At 45.8% G+C, this 18,357-nt stretch overlaps 1 protein-coding gene across 3 annotated transcripts in view; it reads right to left on the reverse strand.

The window, feature by feature from the left end:
• Positions 1-2,063: 2,063 nt before the first annotated feature.
• The window catches only part of KCNJ5 (potassium channel, inwardly rectifying subfamily J, member 5), a 28,053-nt gene continuing 11,759 nt past the window's right edge, over positions 2,064-18,357 (reverse strand). The window contains exons 3-5 of one of the 3 annotated variants that reach the window (XM_014961058.1): positions 17,630-18,323; positions 2,320-3,773; positions 2,064-2,223 (exon numbers count right to left, since the gene is read on the reverse strand). In XM_014961058.1, the coding sequence (XP_014816544.1) occupies positions 3,421-3,773; positions 17,630-18,323 (1,047 nt within the window). In that variant the 3' untranslated portion in view covers positions 2,064-2,223; positions 2,320-3,420. Of the gene's footprint in view, positions 2,224-2,305; positions 3,774-17,629; positions 18,324-18,357 lie in introns of those variants that run through there. The other 2 variants (XM_014961060.1, XM_014961059.1) reach the window with 2 other exon arrangements.

Below are 18,357 nucleotides of genomic sequence, written 5' to 3' on the forward strand. Positions count from 1 at the left end.
GAACACGGGACAGTCCTGGGGTCTTCCTGAAACACTTTAGAAAGGGCAGGGCTTGCATCACCAAACCCCAGAGAACTGGTTGCCACGCTACCCAACATGAAAATAGGATTTCCAATCTTTTATATATCTTTTCTATATCAAATGCAAAGCGCGCTCAGAGCTGGAGGATATCGTCCTCCAGATCTGCTCCGCTTATTAAAAAGCACAGGAGGATGTTTCTCCTGTTCCACAGAAGTCAGGGAAGTTCTTTTGCTCGCACCGGCGCCGCTTGAAGCATCGATTCAACAAGGCACTCGGGCACATTTGCAGATTTCAGACACAGAAACAGTCTAGGAAGCCAGCAGAGAACAAGCTGCTGAAGGGCTTTGCTCAAGAGGGGGGAAATTCAGTCCTCATCTCCCTTCCCGTGGATGGTGACAGGTTTGTATCCTGCCACACGACGCAATTCCAAGGAATTCCTAACGTGCAACAACAGAAATTCCTGACATGTAGGACATAGGATTGCTCAGACTTGATAGTGTTAGGAAAAATAGGTTTTGTGTGGTAGAATCTGGAGGGCAATGAGCAGATGCAATAACTTTGGGGGTGTTTGAAGACGGCCAGCTCCTCCCTAGAAGCCAGGAAGGAGAAGAAAGGCACAGAGGCAATTTAGTGCCGTTTTCCAAGCTCTCTCTCTCTCTCTGGCATCACGACAGGGACCCAGCAAACCCTCTCTCCTGGTGGACTGAGCTGGCCAAGTCAGCTCCCTGGGCAGAGTTTATCTAACACCTCTCTGAGGGGCTGAAACTGCCTCTGAAATTGTTCAGCTCAGCTACAGTTTTACTTTCCATTACTACCCCCTACATCAGGAGTTCACTTCAGCTGCAGAACAAAAAAAATTCTGACAAACAGTTTGGACACGTAATTATTTTGCAGAGGCAGGGGGAGAAGCGAGGGCCTCAGAAAAAGAACAAACCCTTCGAAAAATCCTCTCCCATTTTTCTCCCTGTTTTCTTCCCTCCGCTCCTCTGAGGCTCAGTACAGAGAAAGAGGAAGCCGAGTAGAAAAACCAAAATGAGAGCTTTTTGACAAATTCCACTCTCTCCGAGTCTGCGAGATGCTTTCTACAACTGACGAGCATTTCAAAAGAAGTTACTTCACTTTGCAACATACTGTATAACATAATGGTAATTCCTATATCCTGGAGGCCAAGCTGGCTGCTGGCTCTGAACATGGCATGAAGTACAACAGAGTCATGTCTGTTGACATGTCCATTTTTCTACCCTCTTCAAAAAGAAATACAAAATTTTTTTGTGTGTTTTTCATCTACGCTATAACGTCAGGTCTCTAATTAAATAACATCTCTGACCTCTGTAGATAGTATTCTCTTTGTTTACATGCCAATAAGACCATTGCTTTCTATTTCCAGTTTATCTTCTCTTTGTATTAATATCAATATTAAAGATCCCTAGTGTGCAGCTCAGTCCATCCCTACTACAGAGAATATTCATTTCACAGATAAACATATAGTCCATATGGAAAAACATATATTTTCCATATGGAAAATAACTCTTGCATATTGTGTTTTCTTCATTCCATTTTGATAAAGAAGTCATTCTGCAAGTATCTTATTACCCTCTTCAAACAGAAGTACAATTTATTTTTTTTTTATTTTTCATCTACACTGTAACGTCAGGTCTCTAAGTAAATAATATATCTGACCTCTGTAGATAGTATTCTCTTTGTTTACATGCCAATAAGACCATTGCTTTCTATTTCCAGTTTATCTTCTCTTTGTATTAATATCAATATTAAAGATCCCTAGTGTGCAGCTCAGTCCATCCCTACTACAGAGAATATTCATTTCACAGATAAACATATAGTCCATATGGAAAAACATATATTTTCCATATGGAAAATAACTCTTGCATATTGTGTTTTCTTCATTCCATTTTGATAAAGAAGTCATTCTGCAAGTATCTTATTTTTTCCACCAAATTTTGGGGGGTAGGGGGGACATTTTCCCCAAGAAGGGAATTTTTTTGTCTGTGTTGTTCAAATTTCTGGATTTTTTCCACCAAATTTTGGGGGAGATTTTCCCCAAGAAGGGAATTTTTTTTGTCTGTGTTGTTCAAATTTCTGGACATTTTTCATCCCACAGACTAGTTTTCTTCACCCTTTTTGCAGACCTGAAGGTCCTTTTTCTGGACCTTTTTCTTTGGGGAAGAATGGTTCTATGGTTACCTCTTTGGAGAGACTGACATTTTTCATCCCACAGACTAGTTTTCTTCACCCTTTTTCTAGACCTTCCTCTTTGGGGAAGGATGGTTCTATGGTTACCTCTTTGGAGAGACTGAAATTGTAAACTGAATTTGGTGCTTCACGGGAACAACAACCTTAACTGAGCTGCAGGACAAAGCATACCCCCAAAAAATCAAGTATTAGACCTCCAAGAGATATTATTGCTTGTCACTGACAGCAGTGGGGAACTGATCCTGATTTTGGACCCCAGCTCATGTGCCTACACCAGCCTGACCAGATGGTTCCAGTTATGTCAGTGCCTGGTCCCATAAGCTATAGGGACATCAGCATCAAAACCTTTATTTTAAATACATACTTTACAGAAGAGCAGAGAATTTTGCAAACCATTACTTACCCAGTCTACCTACTCCCTTAATTTGTTATAAATCATCAACTGGAATTGAAACTGGGACACCCAGGCCAGGAAAAAACCTTCACTGGGGCAAGATCTAAACTTTCTCTGACCATGGACAGCCTCAGAATGTGTCAGAATGTTCATGAAACGAGTACACAAAGAGAGAGCACTTCAGTTGGAGAAGAAAGTGAAGAATAGTGGATAAACATGCTAAAGGTTTGCAGGGAAAGTTGTCCTGTTAATATCAGACATTTTGTGATTCTGGAGGAAAACGCTCAAATCTATTTGTAAAACTCATGAAGGCAAAACACTTCACTACATACCAGAGAGGGTTTTTGTTTTTTTTTTACCTCTTCTTTTAATTTAGCAGTAACAATGTCTACAATACATTGACTCACAAAGTAAGTGAAGGTATGAAACCACATTCTTCATACTGAGATGGGACATTCTGGACTTTTACCTTTTAAATACCCTCTCAAGGGGGGAAGAGTTCTGAACGTCCAATGAAACAACCAGTGGTAGGAATTTCAGTTTTAACAGTGATCATATGTAGTGAGCCTTGTCCACAGAGATGAAAACGCTTTGCAAGAGCTCGGAACCTTGCTGTACAGGTAAAAGGGGAGGGAAACTGAGGCACGGGTGCTGTGTGGTGACTGGCCGGGATGGAGCAGCAGGCAGCAGAGATCTGGAGGTAAATCTCAGCTCTCTGACTCCCAGTCAGTCCCCGATTTGTCACAGTCTCCCAGTAAGTGTATGTAGGAATCTATGGTCCAGCGGTTGGTGGGTTATACAGGGATGTCTTCCTTCACCTCTCCTGCTGTCCCGTTGGCTCCGTTCAACCCCGCTGGCTCCTTGCCTTCTTCCTCTTCTTCTTCCTCTTCCTCCCCTTTTGCTGTCTCTGCCTCTCTGCCGGGGCTCAGGAGGGTGGCACTGGGGAGGTGGCTGAGGAGCTGGCCCTCCCGGCGAGACTCAGCCAGCTCCTTGGCACAGCACACGGGTGTGTTGGTCTCGTAGGTGCTGTGGAAGCTGTTGTAGTCGACCTCGTAAAAATCCTTCTCCAGGGTGAGGACGGGGGTGAAGCGATGTCCCCACAGCACCTCGGTGTCCATGTAGGAGCTGCGGGCCTGGCAAGTCATCCCTGGGTAGAAAGAGAGGGATGTTAAATGCAAAGCTTCCTTACGTGCTCACCCAACCACTCCTTTCATTAAAAGCACTTTCGTGTTATCTCCGTACCTGATTGCTCTGGGACACGCTTAATAAGCCTCACAAAAAGCCTCCATCATGAAAAAGCTGAGCACTCAAAGGAAAAGGGACGGATTCAGCGCCGCGTCTTCAGACTGTTTCCTGAACCTCGTGCTTACGGCTTTGGAGTCTGGTACCACTAAAGCAGCTTCTCTCTGTCCTCACATTGCTCTGTTGAGGTGTTCCTTGCGCGGCTGACACTACCAGCACTCCTGGGGAGCGGTGCTAGAACGACATCCAGCCCTTCTGAGGGACCTCAGATCCTCACCCACCCGGCCCCTGAGCGGCGTGAATCACTGCTCTGCTCTCCCACCGCCTCTCACCCCATCCCTCCTCATCTACAGCTGCATCAGTCATTCCTCCTCCACTCGGGTTATGAGATCGAGACTCATAGCCCAAGAGGTGGGGAGGGCCACAACTCCTAGAGATTTATACAGCAAACTGGCTTTTAGACATCTCTGGTGGGTTCAACCCAACTGCACTGGGTTGGCAGAACCAAAGCCCAGGACGACACACGGCCGAGCTCATCGGCATATTGAACCCCGTGGACTGAACGAACAGTGGGAAACATAAAACTGGTATTTGTCAGGCTGCTCCTCAGCCCCAAGGATCAGGGTTTATTTATTTACTTTGAAAAAGTCTAAAGAGAAGCTTTGCAGAGCTGGGAGAAGCGTTCAGCATCGGCGGAACTGCGGACAAATTCTCTCGGAATCACCTGCCAATGTCGAGGCTGACTTCCAAATATTTACCTTCTGTTTGTCCTCATTACCTTATGATTTTGGAATTAATTCTGGTGAAATCTGGAAAACCTGACCTCACAAAGTCCTCCCGCTGTGCCCTTTCGGAGGGTGAGAGGGAGGCCTGACCAGAACACACTCACAACATGCACTTGATCCAGCTCCTGGCTAATACTTCCCAGTCCGAGTCCTGCAGCCCAAGGGACACAAACAGAAACTCAAAGCAACGCACAGCGGGGAAAATATCAGTGTCAGATGCTTCAGGGAAGAACATATCATGTATTCTCACCACGTGAACTCAAAGTAATCAGAAAACTCCCTTTCTTATTAAAAAAAAAGTCACCTTTGTGAAAAGACGGATATTTTGTTCTCCTAATTGCTACAATCCATTAAAAGACACCCACATAAGGAAGTTCCCTGGAAAGCTTTACTTCTCTCTTATCCCTTTCCCCAGTTTAAAGCTCCCAGGCCAGGAGTATATGAGTTGCTTTTGGTTCCTGAAAGGGGCAAAGAGGGACAGTGGCACCTGCAACACTGAGAAATTTCCAGTTCCGTATCGCGGACTGAAAAGCCAGTTTTTTCCCCCCAAGAAGATCTGCAGGAATATTTGCTTCTGGGCAGGAACACCAAGTACGGAGTTAGTCATCGTGTGGCTGCTTCCTGGGCCGGAAGGAACCGGAAGGAGCAGAGGCTGCTATGAAAAATACAATAATGGAAGGAGAAAATTACCCCAAGTGGCTTTGCCTTTTGAAGAAGCTCTAGTGAGGCACCACGTCTTTTCAGGAAATAAAAGCCAGCATGGAGACCACTCCTGACTCTTTGGTGACACCACAACGTGCAGCATCCCCTGCCCTGGGCTGGTCAATCTTCACCCCCTTCTATCAGCTACCAAAGAGCAGTTCAACGTGCCAGCAGCTCCTAGAGTCCTGTGAATTTCAGAGCCCTGCTCATGTATTGTTTTGTTATATTGGTTAGTAGCAAACTCATAGCATTTGGATATTGCAGCACAAGTATAAAAATACTGGGCAAAATACTGAATGACTAACGCTACCGTGTGCTTTTTGTGTTGTAGCGTGAGTTGTAGCATCTTACTCTCAGAAAATAGTCCATCCAGACACTCTGGTGGAATGGTTTAACCCATGGAAGAGTTTAAAACCATCAGAATTGAAAAAAATCTCAGAAAACCTGCTGTTGCTTGTTCTCAGACAGAGAACAGGGGGTGGAATTAAATCTGTAGACTTAGCAGGGCTTTCCATCCCTGGGGGTATTTAAATCCGGGCAGATGTGGTGCTGAGGGACATGGTTAATGATGGTTTTTTATCAGCGTGAGTTGTAGCATCTTACTCTCAGAAAATAGTCCATCCAGACACTCTGGTGGAATGGTTTAACCCATGGAAGAGTTTAAAACCATCAGAATTGAAAAAAATCTCAGAAAACCTGCTGTTGCTTGTTCTCAGACAGAGAACAGGGGGTGGAATTAAATCTGTAGACTTAGCAGGGCTTTCCATCCCTGGGGGTATTTAAATCCGGGCAGATGTGGTGCTGAGGGACATGGTTAATGATGGTTTTTTATCAGAGTTAGGTTGATGGTTGGACTATATGATCTTAAAGGTCCCTTCCAACCTGGACAATTCCATAATTTCGGAGTCCTGCTGCAGTTCTTCTCAGGAGAGCTGTGCTGCTGACACTCAGCACGTGGTTGACCTCTCTGGGCAAGGCCATCTCCTACAGGCTGTTCTGGGGGTCAGCAATGCGGGGTTAATCACATTTTCTGATGCTTCCCCATGCTGGGAGGCCAGAACGCTGGACAAGAAGCAGTGTGTGGTGTAGGGTAAGGGACAGTTACAATAAACCAGCCCTTTTTCCTGTAGACAGAGCTGGTTTGGCACCAGAGACCAGAAAGGCTTCAAGTGTCTTCTCCAAGCTGCGAGGGCTTTCAGAGCCCAGCCAGGGGAGCAGGAGAGGACCCATCACCCAGGCTGATGGTCCTGTGGATGACCAGGATGGCTCTGGTCATGGCCTTCCAAGGCATAAAGGCACCATGAGGGATATCACTGAGGGATATGGTGTAGGGGAGGACTTTGTAGAGTAGGGTAGATGGTTGGACTCGATGATCCCAACCTGAATGATTCTATGATTCTATGTGGAAGCCCCCAAAACCACGATGGGGTGTCCTTGCTGAACGTGGGGGGGTGACCCATCCGAAGGGAACTCCTGCCTTATAATCAGGGTCTGAAATAGCTCTTTCCCGGGGTGGGGGGGAGCACCTGACAGTGAACCTGAACTCCAGAGACACAGTCCCAGTTATCTCCTGCTGTAAGTATTCAATTAGGGCAGGAACAATGGAAAGCTTTCAGCAGCCCTACACTGCTCACTGCCAGGCTCCTGCAGTAGCTGCCTGCTCTAACCCCAGGGGTACACACAGCCAGCACAATAAGACAACTTGTAATTGCTCCATAATCCCATTCAAATATTCCTTTTTAGCACATGTGCAGTGGTGTTTTAATTGCGTGGGGACGTACTGCTTGGCAACTCCTACACTACCCAGTAAACAGCAGCATCGTCTCTGCTTCAAACTCCATTAAGTGCCTGCTTCGCAGGCTGCCCTGTGCTCTCCAGCCTGGTTAATTAATGCATCTGTAACGTCCCTGGCTAATTACTGCCTCTGTAACTGCAAAAAGATGACAGAAGAGGTGTGGAAACAATAAACCTTACTTTTATTAAGGGTATGTGATGCAGCACACAGCGTGTGCCGGGCCCTCTGCGCTCGGAATATCCAAGTTTCAGCTGCAGTGGGGTGGAGTAATTTCCCAGACTAACATCTTTCTGGGGGCACTCTGCAAAAAACAGCCAGTTTTATTTCCTAAACTTTGCTTCTCTGAGCCCGTGGAACACCCTGGGTATGATGCTCATACCCATCAAGAACCCACCCTCAGGCACTCACACTCCAGAGAGCACAAGAAATGGAGGGTGAGTTTGAACTCAGAATTTCTTGCTAAAATAACCATAGTTTTATGGCCCTGACAAAGGCTGTTAGTTCTTTCCTTAGAGCAGATATAACTACACATTTGGGGTTTAAATGGTACAGATATTTGGTATAGTGATAGAGAAGTGGTGTTGGTGACTTGGGCATTTCATTTAAATAAGATTCACGCCAAAAGAGTATCCTCATTCCCTCTTTGTCAGTCTAAGCAGATGAGCTTCAAAACTTATTTAAAAATGAAGCCAGTGAGATTTTTATTTTTCAAGTGTATCGTGTTTTCCAGATACTAAGACCATTAGAAGTTTAATTTTCTCCTAAACAATCTGGTTTGAAAACGAAAAAATATGTTTAACATAAATTTGTACAATCTGTCAGTTGTGGAAAATGTGAAACGATATGTGAAATCTTCAGCTTTCAAGGTTTAGTTACAGCTTTCTCATCTCTTAATTCAGCAGCTCAGCTTTCAGTCACAAACAAAACTCAATTTTAATTAAAACCAGGAAAAAAAAAAAAGTTCCTACAAAGTTTTAAGCAGATGCACCAGATTTTCAATAAGGCTGGAACCAGTTCCAGGCTTTTCAGAAAGCTGGAGACCAGGGGACTGTCTCCGGGTTTCGAGTTGTGCAATATCTCAGAAAACCTGCTGTTGCTTGTTCTCAGACAGAGAACAGGGGGTGGAATTAAATCTGTAGACTTAGCAGGGCTTTCCATCCCTGGGGGTATTTAAATCCGGGCAGATGTGGTGCTGAGGGACATGGTTAATGATGGTTTTTTATCAGAGTTAGGTTGATGGTTGGACTATATGATCTTAAAGGTCCCTTCCAACCTGGACAATTCCATAATTTCGGAGTCCTGCTGCAGTTCTTCTCAGGAGAGCTGTGCTGCTGACACTCAGCACGTGGTTGACCTCTCTGGGCAAGGCCATCTCCTACAGGCTGTTCTGGGGGTCAGCAATGCGGGGTTAATCACATTTTCTGATGCTTCCCCATGCTGGGAGGCCAGAACGCTGGACAAGAAGCAGTGTGTGGTGTAGGGTAAGGGACAGTTACAATAAACCAGCCCTTTTTCCTGTAGACAGAGCTGGTTTGGCACCAGAGACCAGAAAGGCTTCAAGTGTCTTCTCCAAGCTGCGAGGGCTTTCAGAGCCCAGCCAGGGGAGCAGGAGAGGACCCATCACCCAGGCTGATGGTCCTGTGGATGACCAGGATGGCTCTGGTCATGGCCTTCCAAGGCATAAAGGCACCATGAGGGATATCACTGAGGGATATGGTGTAGGGGAGGACTTTGTAGAGTAGGGTAGATGGTTGGACTCGATGATCCCAACCTGAATGATTCTATGATTCTATGTGGAAGCCCCCAAAACCACGATGGGGTGTCCTTGCTGAACGTGGGGGGGTGACCCATCCGAAGGGAACTCCTGCCTTATAATCAGGGTCTGAAATAGCTCTTTCCCGGGGTGGGGGGGAGCACCTGACAGTGAACCTGAACTCCAGAGACACAGTCCCAGTTATCTCCTGCTGTAAGTATTCAATTAGGGCAGGAACAATGGAAAGCTTTCAGCAGCCCTACACTGCTCACTGCCAGGCTCCTGCAGTAGCTGCCTGCTCTAACCCCAGGGGTACACACAGCCAGCACAATAAGACAACTTGTAATTGCTCCATAATCCCATTCAAATATTCCTTTTTAGCACATGTGCAGTGGTGTTTTAATTGCGTGGGGACGTACTGCTTGGCAACTCCTACACTACCCAGTAAACAGCAGCATCGTCTCTGCTTCAAACTCCATTAAGTGCCTGCTTCGCAGGCTGCCCTGTGCTCTCCAGCCTGGTTAATTAATGCATCTGTAACGTCCCTGGCTAATTACTGCCTCTGTAACTGCAAAAAGATGACAGAAGAGGTGTGGAAACAATAAACCTTACTTTTATTAAGGGTATGTGATGCAGCACACAGCGTGTGCCGGGCCCTCTGCGCTCGGAATATCCAAGTTTCAGCTGCAGTGGGGTGGAGTAATTTCCCAGACTAACATCTTTCTGGGGGCACTCTGCAAAAAACAGCCAGTTTTATTTCCTAAACTTTGCTTCTCTGAGCCCGTGGAACACCCTGGGTATGATGCTCATACCCATCAAGAACCCACCCTCAGGCACTCACACTCCAGAGAGCACAAGAAATGGAGGGTGAGTTCGAACTCAGAATTTCTTGCTAAAATAACCATAGTTTTATGGCCCTGACAAAGGCTGTTAGTTCTTTCCTTAGAGCAGATATAACTACACATTTGGGGTTTAAATGGTACAGATATTTGGTATAGTGATAGAGAAGTGGTGTTGGTGACTTGGGCATTTCATTTAAATAAGATTCACGCCAAAAGAGTATCCTCATTCCCTCTTTGTCAGTCTAAGCAGATGAGCTTCAAAACTTATTTAAAAATGAAGCCAGTGAGATTTTTATTTTTCAAGTGTATCGTGTTTTCCAGATACTAAGACCATTAGAAGTTTAATTTTCTCCTAAACAATCTGGTTTGAAAACGAAAAAATATGTTTAACATAAATTTGTACAATCTGTCAGTTGTGGAAAATGTGAAACGATATGTGAAATCTTCAGCTTTCAAGGTTTAGTTACAGCTTTCTCATCTCTTAATTCAGCAGCTCAGCTTTCAGTCACAAACAAAACTCAATTTTAATTAAAACCAGGAAAAAAAAAAAAGTTCCTACAAAGTTTTAAGCAGATGCACCAGATTTTCAATAAGGCTGGAACCAGTTCCAGGCTTTTCAGAAAGCTGGAGACCAGGGGACTGTCTCCGGGTTTCGAGTTGTGCAATAAACATTTCATGGAGTTTTAATGATAATTTCATTAGGGCAGAATCCTAAGAAGTGGGTGTTTTTGTCTGTGGGACGGAGTCACTACATCACAGGATCAATAACCGAGTTTGTGCATGTTCCCGTTTAGGGAAGCCAGATCTCTGACTTTGCCTTCCTAAATGGCCCGTTTCTGGTTTCCAGCAGATGAAAAGACACAAAATATATTGCTGTGGGTATAAAACCAGGTGTTTCATTACGTTGGAGATCAGAGGGAAGCACTGAGGAGAGACTGGTGTGTACAGGAGGTGTCGGGGAGCTCTACCGCTACGGCACTTCTCTGTCATCAAAGTCAGCGGGGATCAGGCAGCTTATGTTTTATCAGAGACAAAGGAATGTTAATATGTGCTGACAAAAAAAAAAGCAGTTATTTGATGGCTTTTCCGTGGCGTGCTCAAGGGGAGCTGCAGATTTGGGCACGTTTGGCTGCTCCCGATGCAGATTACGCAAGTGGAGCAGAGACGCCCGGCCCCGCCGCGCTGCCGGGGAAAGCGGCCGCTGCTCCTCCTTCCCAGGGCTCAAATCCCCTCAGGTGACCAGAGAAAATCAAACTTCATTATCACAGGCCAAATCTAAGGGCTTTTGCAGCTGGGTGGTTCTCCAGAGACGCACCAGCAGGCTCTCTCCAGCCGATGGAGGATGCATATTTGCGTCAAACGTGCCGTCATGGCCAGTACCTTTGCTGGAAGTTTAATGGGAGAGGGCAAGGGGAGACCACAAACCTTCATCCACCAGCCCAAGAAATTGCCACGGGCTTCAATTTGATCACATCAAGAGTACAGTTGAATCTCTCAGTCCTGCTCCACGGCCTGAACCTTCTCAGTGGGTAGAGATATCCCAGCCCCTGGGGCTGTCAAGACAACATTTTTCATCAGCCTAAAATTAACTCTCCTCATTTAAATGCCAGAGAGCTCAGTGATTATCTGCTGGCAAAATGTCATGTGGCTGCTGAGTGTACGTTTGCCATATTTGCTGGGCTCTCCCTGCAGTTCAGACACAGATACTGCTGGAAGTGATTCCGCTCCTCTTGTCCTTGTTTTCATACACCCTTGTTTGCAGGGTGACTTTTCCCTTATTCTCAACACCTGCACCACGAGACCGCAGAGAAAGAACCCAGGGACTCACAGGTACAGTGACACACTGAGCTAAGTTAGGATGGCAAGGAGCAGTTATAAAAATTTTAAGTCCTATCACTCTAATTAGGCGCTGCATGTCTTCAGATCAGCATCAGCATTGGGCTAGTTATAAAACGTATTAGTCCCTTTGCATTAATTAGAGCAAAGAACACTGTAACCTCCAAAAAGTCAATATTCCTCCAACTTGAAAAGGAATATTAGAAGGTAGGAGCATGGTCCTCCAATTATTTGTGCTTGTCTCCTTTAGAGGAGGACATGTCTGGGCTTGATTCACTTTGATTTTTATGCCAGAGGAGAGTAATAGGATTTTAATTTATCTGAATGCTCTCCAGGCATGAGAAAGCTCCTAGGCACTGGAAATGAAAAAAAAAAAAAAAAAAAGGAAATAAAAAGAAAGGACCTTATGATTTAAAGATTGCAGATTCAACTGCCATGTCTCTGCTGGGCAGAACCTGAGCACCAGGCTCACACCGTGGAACTTCAGGTCCCTCAGGAAGGTGGCACCTGAGGTGTCTCTATAGACCTCTGGAGGACAGTTCAGCTCATGAAAAGAACGGCTTGAAGCTTGAGACGTCTCTCTCTCTTCCCTAGAATTATATAAGCAGCTTCTCTCACTGTTCTGCAAGGTCCTTCTTGCAGAAAAGAAAACTTATTTGTATGCAAAATGCAAAACAAAACAACACGACAACCCAAAGCAGATGATGAATGCACAAAAACTCCATTTGTTAATTTCACCCTTCCTTTGTTCTCCTATGAAAATCATGATTAATTTCAGGATATCTGATGTTGTGACTGCTGCTTCGGGTCCTACATTTACAGCCAGGAAATCTCGCTGTGTCCTCTGTGAAGGTGGATAAATTGGAGGGCAAAAAAGCTGCTGTTTGCCCATGCTCTCACAGGGACCGGATGAGACAAATTACTTCTAATCATTAAACCACTTTTTATCATGCAAACTCTAAGCCAGAAATATATAAGCCTATCCTTTCCCAGGAGCTTATTAAAACTTCATTTAGTGGCTCAACTGTCTCTTGTAGCTTCTTTTATGGAGCTGGGAAAAAGACATAATGAAAATCGGTGAGGACGGAGAGTAAAGAAACAAGAGTTGCTGTTTGTGTGTCCAGCCAACAGCAACGCTGGACACTGGAGATATGGGATGAAGTTTGCAGAGTAGCTACTGATAAATCAGATTTTGGTTAATTGTCTGTAATTAGCAGTGGAAGGAAGGGTACAGCTGGAAGAGACGAGGGGCTCTTCGAATTAGCTGCCAGAAAGTCTTGACTGCATCATGGAGGAAAAGAAATATGGGTTGGGGAAAAATAAATAAAAATAAAGAGATTGAACTCTCCAATGTTCTCTTATTGAATGAGTCAAATTCTTCAGCATCACTCAGCTGGAAGTGTGGAAAAGGGGTCTGAATCTCCACTGCTCCATCCCAGCAGCCTCGCTTTACACGCTACGTTCAGTTCAGCATCAGGAGGGTTTGGCCAACAGCAGCCAGGACCTGCTCTCTCAACAGGATGGCTTTAATTTTTTGTGGCCACTGTGGAGAGCAGAAAGGCACTGAAAGCAAAACTCTCTTCACTTCGCAAACAGATTTTCCGCCTTCACTTTCATCCCTTTTATTGCAGGTCAAATTTGGACCAGCTGATCTTGACAAGTGTCCCCTCCAGATAAGGCAAAAGAGAATTAATTCCCTGCAATAATCTCTGTGACCAATTTATTAAGTCAGCAGCGTGAGTGATGTTGCTGCTCTCGAGATGCCCACGAAGCAGCCCTGGAAGTCAGAACACTTGTCATCAACATGGATTTTGTCTTAGAGGGCTTGTTTTGCTCCGCAATGATCACAATGGATCTGCCCAGGAACTTGGGCCCCCTTTGGCATGTTTTAAGCTCTGGTGGAGTCCCAGTGCCACAACCATCCAAAATATGGGCTGGAAATACCCGGGTCAGTGGGGTTTCAGGTTTCTGGGTTCATTCTCTGGGTCCCTGGAGAGCTCTCACTAGAATAATACAATGGTTATTTTCTTTTTTGGCAAAATAACCCCATTGGCTTATTGTTGGCTGATCTGTTTCTTGTGCTCTGCCACTCTTCAGTGTGCCCTGATTTATCCTTCTGAAAATTCAAGTCAACTTGAAAACAGAAACATGGGTTTAAAACACAATGTTTCACTTTGTTAAAAAAAAAACAACAACTTGAAGTGTTTAGGAAATTCAAGTCATCTTGAAAACAAAAACATTGTTTTAAACCACAGTGTTTCATTTTGTTAAGGCAACAATGACTTGAAGTGTTTCAGCTCTTCAGAATTAATTCTACACTTTTCATTTGTAACTATTTACCATCTTTGCCTTCCACTGGCTCAGAATTAAAGTTAAATGTCAGGAAGAAGAGTTCCTTGTTTGAGAGGAGACAATACATTACATCTGCAATGTGTGTGTGGATGGTTAAAGCTACTGGAAACAGCTATAAAATTGTTGTCCTGAATTTTCAGGGAAAAAATCATGCTTTTAGTCAAGACATTACGCTTAAATTTCTTTAGTCATTTGTATGTTGACAATCGCTACTTTGACCTGCTTCCAAAATACCTTCTGAAAAACAGAATCACAGAATGCTGTGGGGTTGGAAGGGACCTCTGGAGATCATCCAGTCCAACCCCCTGCCAAAGCAGGGTCACCCAGGGTCCCACAGGAACGTGTCCAGGTGGGGTTTGAATGTCTCCAGAAAAGGAGACTCCACCACCTCCCTGGGCAGCCTCTGCCAGGGCTCTGCCACCCTCACAGCAAACAAGTTCCTCCTCATGTTTAGGTGGAACTTCCTCTGTTCCAGTTTGTGCCCGTTCCCTCTTGTCCTGTCCCTGGGCACCACTGAAAAAAGCCTGGCCCCATCCTCCTGACACCCACCCTTGAAGTATCTATAGGTGTTGATCAGATCCCCCCTCAGCCTTCTCTTCTCCAGACTAAAAAGACCCAAGTCCCTCAGCCTTTCCTCAGCAGAGAGATGCTCCAGGCCCCTCATCATCTCTGTAGCCTCTGCTGTCCCCTCTCCAGCAGTTCCCTGTCCTTCTGGACCTGGGGAGCCCAGAACTGGTCCCAGTGCTCCAGCTGGGGCCTCCCCAGGGCAGAGCAGAGGGGCAGGATGACCTCCCTCCACCTGCTGGCCATACTCTTCCTGATGCCCCCCAGGATGCCCTTGGCCTTCTTGGCTACAAGGGCACTTTGCTGGCTCATGGACATCCTTTGTCCACCAGGACTCCAGCTGTCTGTTCCCCAGCAGCGCAGGACACCTTCATGCTGGGATTTTCTGGTGTCTGTCGAGATGGAATGAGCTTCCACTAATTTTTACTCCTGACCACAACAGCAGAGCGGAGCCACCTCTGAGAGAGCCCCTGCGACTGGCATGTCCCTCGTCCCCCATGAACAGAGCTATAGCACAGATACTCTGACCAGTTGTACCCCTCAACACTGCCATGGTTGGCATGGTGGGCCCCACCATGGGGCCCATGGTGGGCCCCAATTTTCACAGGGGTTACTAAGGGACCGAACCCTCTGTTGCATTTTTATACCGCCCTCAACCTGCACAGGTTGTAACAGTGTCATGATTTAACAGAAGTCATGCTGTGAGTAAATGATACCATTCCCCAAAGCAGATGGGGTTTGAAAGATGTGACAGGAAAGAAAGAAGCCAAAGAATTTGCTTGGAGCACGTTTTGAGGTTTGAAGGTGGGGATTAATATCCCCCAAACTGCCTTATCAATATCACAAAGCGCGAGGACAAAGAGGAAAGCACAAACGCTGTGTTTCTGCAAGTCACTCTCCTTGTGCCAAAACATCCCCCGCCGGTGACCATATGTCACTCAGAAACCATCTCAGCATCTCAATCCGGTAACGGCATCACCCCAGCTCCCCTCTGCTCTGAGTTCAACGCAAACTGGCTCTTCTAGTTCCAATTTTGGAATTTCACAGCCTGCCTTCGGAGACCAGAATAATTCATTTCCACAGATGTATGCTCCTTAATGTCATTATACACCGACCTGTGCAATCCCTCTGGGAGAGGAGCCCATTTGTAAAGCGATATTATTCCTATGTCATGCTTTTAATTTCGAGGTTGTTATTGGTAATGACTTCCTCTCAGACGTGCCCGGCAGAGCTGAGCTCTCACAAGAGGAAGGCTGTTCAAACGGAACGGGATGGTGTCACTGTGATGAGGAAAGAGGCTTTGGACAAACAAGGAACTGCATTCCCTGCTCAGATTAGGAGGTTCCAACGCCTTGTAAATGTTTAGGCTACAAAATAAGCTTCCATTACAAATCTTCGCCTTTGATGGGCTTTTCCACCCACCCTTTCTTTTGCCACATCTCTACGATGCTCTGCTGGGAAAGAATATTTGCCTGGTAATGAACCAGGTGACGCCTAACGAACCCCAGTTCTCCACTCCAGTCCTCCAGCCGAGGTACGGTGCCATCTGTACACAACCTCCCGCCAGCCATCACTATTTACCTCCTGACTAAAGGGAGACACTGGGAAACTGAACTGGGTCTCCAGAGAGCTGTCTTTGAGAGAGAAGGTCTGGGGATGCAGGAATCCGAGAGACTGTTTCCCCTTGCATCTGGCTGTTAGGAGACTAACAGGGACAAATCTCAAGAAGGGGACAATATTAATAGTAAGCCAAGGCCAGAATCTGTGGGACAGGGTGCTGGTACCACTGAGTACTCGTATCAAGCTGAAACCCTTTGCTCATGGTTCAGAGAAAGCCCATGCTTATTCAACATGAAAAAAAATATCCAAATGCCACCACCAGAAAGACCTTGGGTCGACAGTGCCATCTCATAGCTAAAATCCTTAAACACCAAAGGGCAAAACTACTTACAAAAGCTTTTTGGCATCTCTGTCTCTTTCTGTCTTTCCACACCCCCAGAGAGCAGCTCTCTCCTGAGCGCTGCCTGTAGCACCCTTCTCCTAAAGCCCCTGACCGGACCGGGGTGCGCTGCCAGCCCCGGCCTCGGAAAGCCCTCCTGAAGGGAGCATCAGCATCTCCAGGTGCTAAAACACGCCTGCTCTGCTACAAGCACAGCAGAAAGAGCCTGCCAGCTCCTCCTCAGAGCCCAGAATTGATGAATCAGCTCTGAGTGGCAAAATGACCCCATGGTGCCATGTCTTGTAGGTGAGACTCCAGAGTACAAGCATCCTCCTGCTCTATCCAGAGCCCTAGGAGATACACCGCATCCCCCCAGATGGAGCCTGGAGGTCTTTGTGGACCAGCCTGAGGCATGCTCCCTTTTCCACACTTGGGAAAGCTGAGGCACACAACTTTTCCAGATTTATTATATACGGACGCAGGCTTCTTTCATCGCCTGCCACAAATACACCCATAGGAGGAAATTAGGAATCAGCTGAGTCTATCTCCTGATCTACCCATTACACAGCATTGTTTTAAGCTGTTAAACAGCTGCTGGGTTGCAAGAGTCACAAAAGCAGTTTCTGTATTTTTCCTCTTTGAGCTCCTTTTGAAAATATATGTCCTGCATCACATGCGAGTCGTTCAGTTTCAGCACATGCTGTTTTATGGGATATAGTAATACTCGGGCACGTCCTTCGTAGTCTCCATTAAAAAGCAACACTACAGCAATACTGAAAATAGCACAGTTACAGCTAATTTTTAATACAGAGGAGAAATGGGAAAAGATTTGTGCCATGAATTTTGATCACAGGAAATGGGAACACAAGAGACCTCATGAATTCTTTTAGTCCATTCTCTTTTCCCCATGGATCAGTTCTAAGTGATTACGGGGTGTTTCTTGACCAACTGGATCCAGGATTCATCTGAATCCTGGACATACAAAAGAGTGTGAAACACTACAACATGAGCTAAAGGACCCATCTTTTAATTGCTAATTATCTCAGACACAATATGCCACCCAAATCAGTCACTAGAGAAGGACAAATCCCAACTTGTTCCCAGTTGAGGTGACATTGCCAGTAAAACCTTAACGCACTCCATTTTTCCCCTTCCCCCCTCAAAATTGTGACTGATGTTTGACAAGTCCTTACCTGTTGCTTCCACCATTCCTTCCAGGATGACCACAATTTCAAACTCCTCCTTCTCCAGCTGGGTGCGGGACATCTCCCAGAAAGGGCTTTTCTCATTGATTTCATGTGAGATGATGAGAGGTGACACCAGGAACAATCTGTCATCTCCGGTGTCAAATCCCACGTTGATGTCCGTTTGGTTCAAGGGGATAAACTCTCCTTCTTTGGTCTGTTTGGACTTAATCAGTTTGGCTCTAATGGAAGCCTCAACAATGTGGGAATTGCGGAGGTCTCCAACCCGGAACATGAGACAGAGCTTCTCATCCCTCATGGAAATCACGGCATTGTTAGAAAACATGAGGGTTTCGGCCCTCTTCTTTGGTTGGCTGATCTTGACAAACATGCATCCCACCATGAACGCGTTGACGATGGAGCCCAGAATAGCCTGGATGAGGAGCAGTACGATGCCCTCTGGGCACTTCTCCGTTATGACCCGATAGCCATACCCAATCGTTGTCTCAGTCTCGATAGAAAACAGAAACGCAGACACAAATCCACTGAGATTTTCAACACAGGGGATCCAGTTCTCATCTTCAAGATGGTCCAGGTCTCCCCGGATATAGGCAATGAGCCACCATATGAACCCAAAAAACAACCAAGTGATGGTATAGACCATAGTGAAGACAAGAAGATTAAAACGCCACTTGAGGTCCACCAGCGTAGTGAAGAGGTCACTAAGGTATCGATAG

This window comes from Calidris pugnax, unplaced genomic scaffold (assembly GCF_001431845.1).
Source record: "Calidris pugnax isolate Ruff unplaced genomic scaffold, ASM143184v1 scaffold269, whole genome shotgun sequence".
In the NCBI taxonomy this organism is placed as follows: Eukaryota; Metazoa; Chordata; class Aves; order Charadriiformes; family Scolopacidae; genus Calidris; species Calidris pugnax.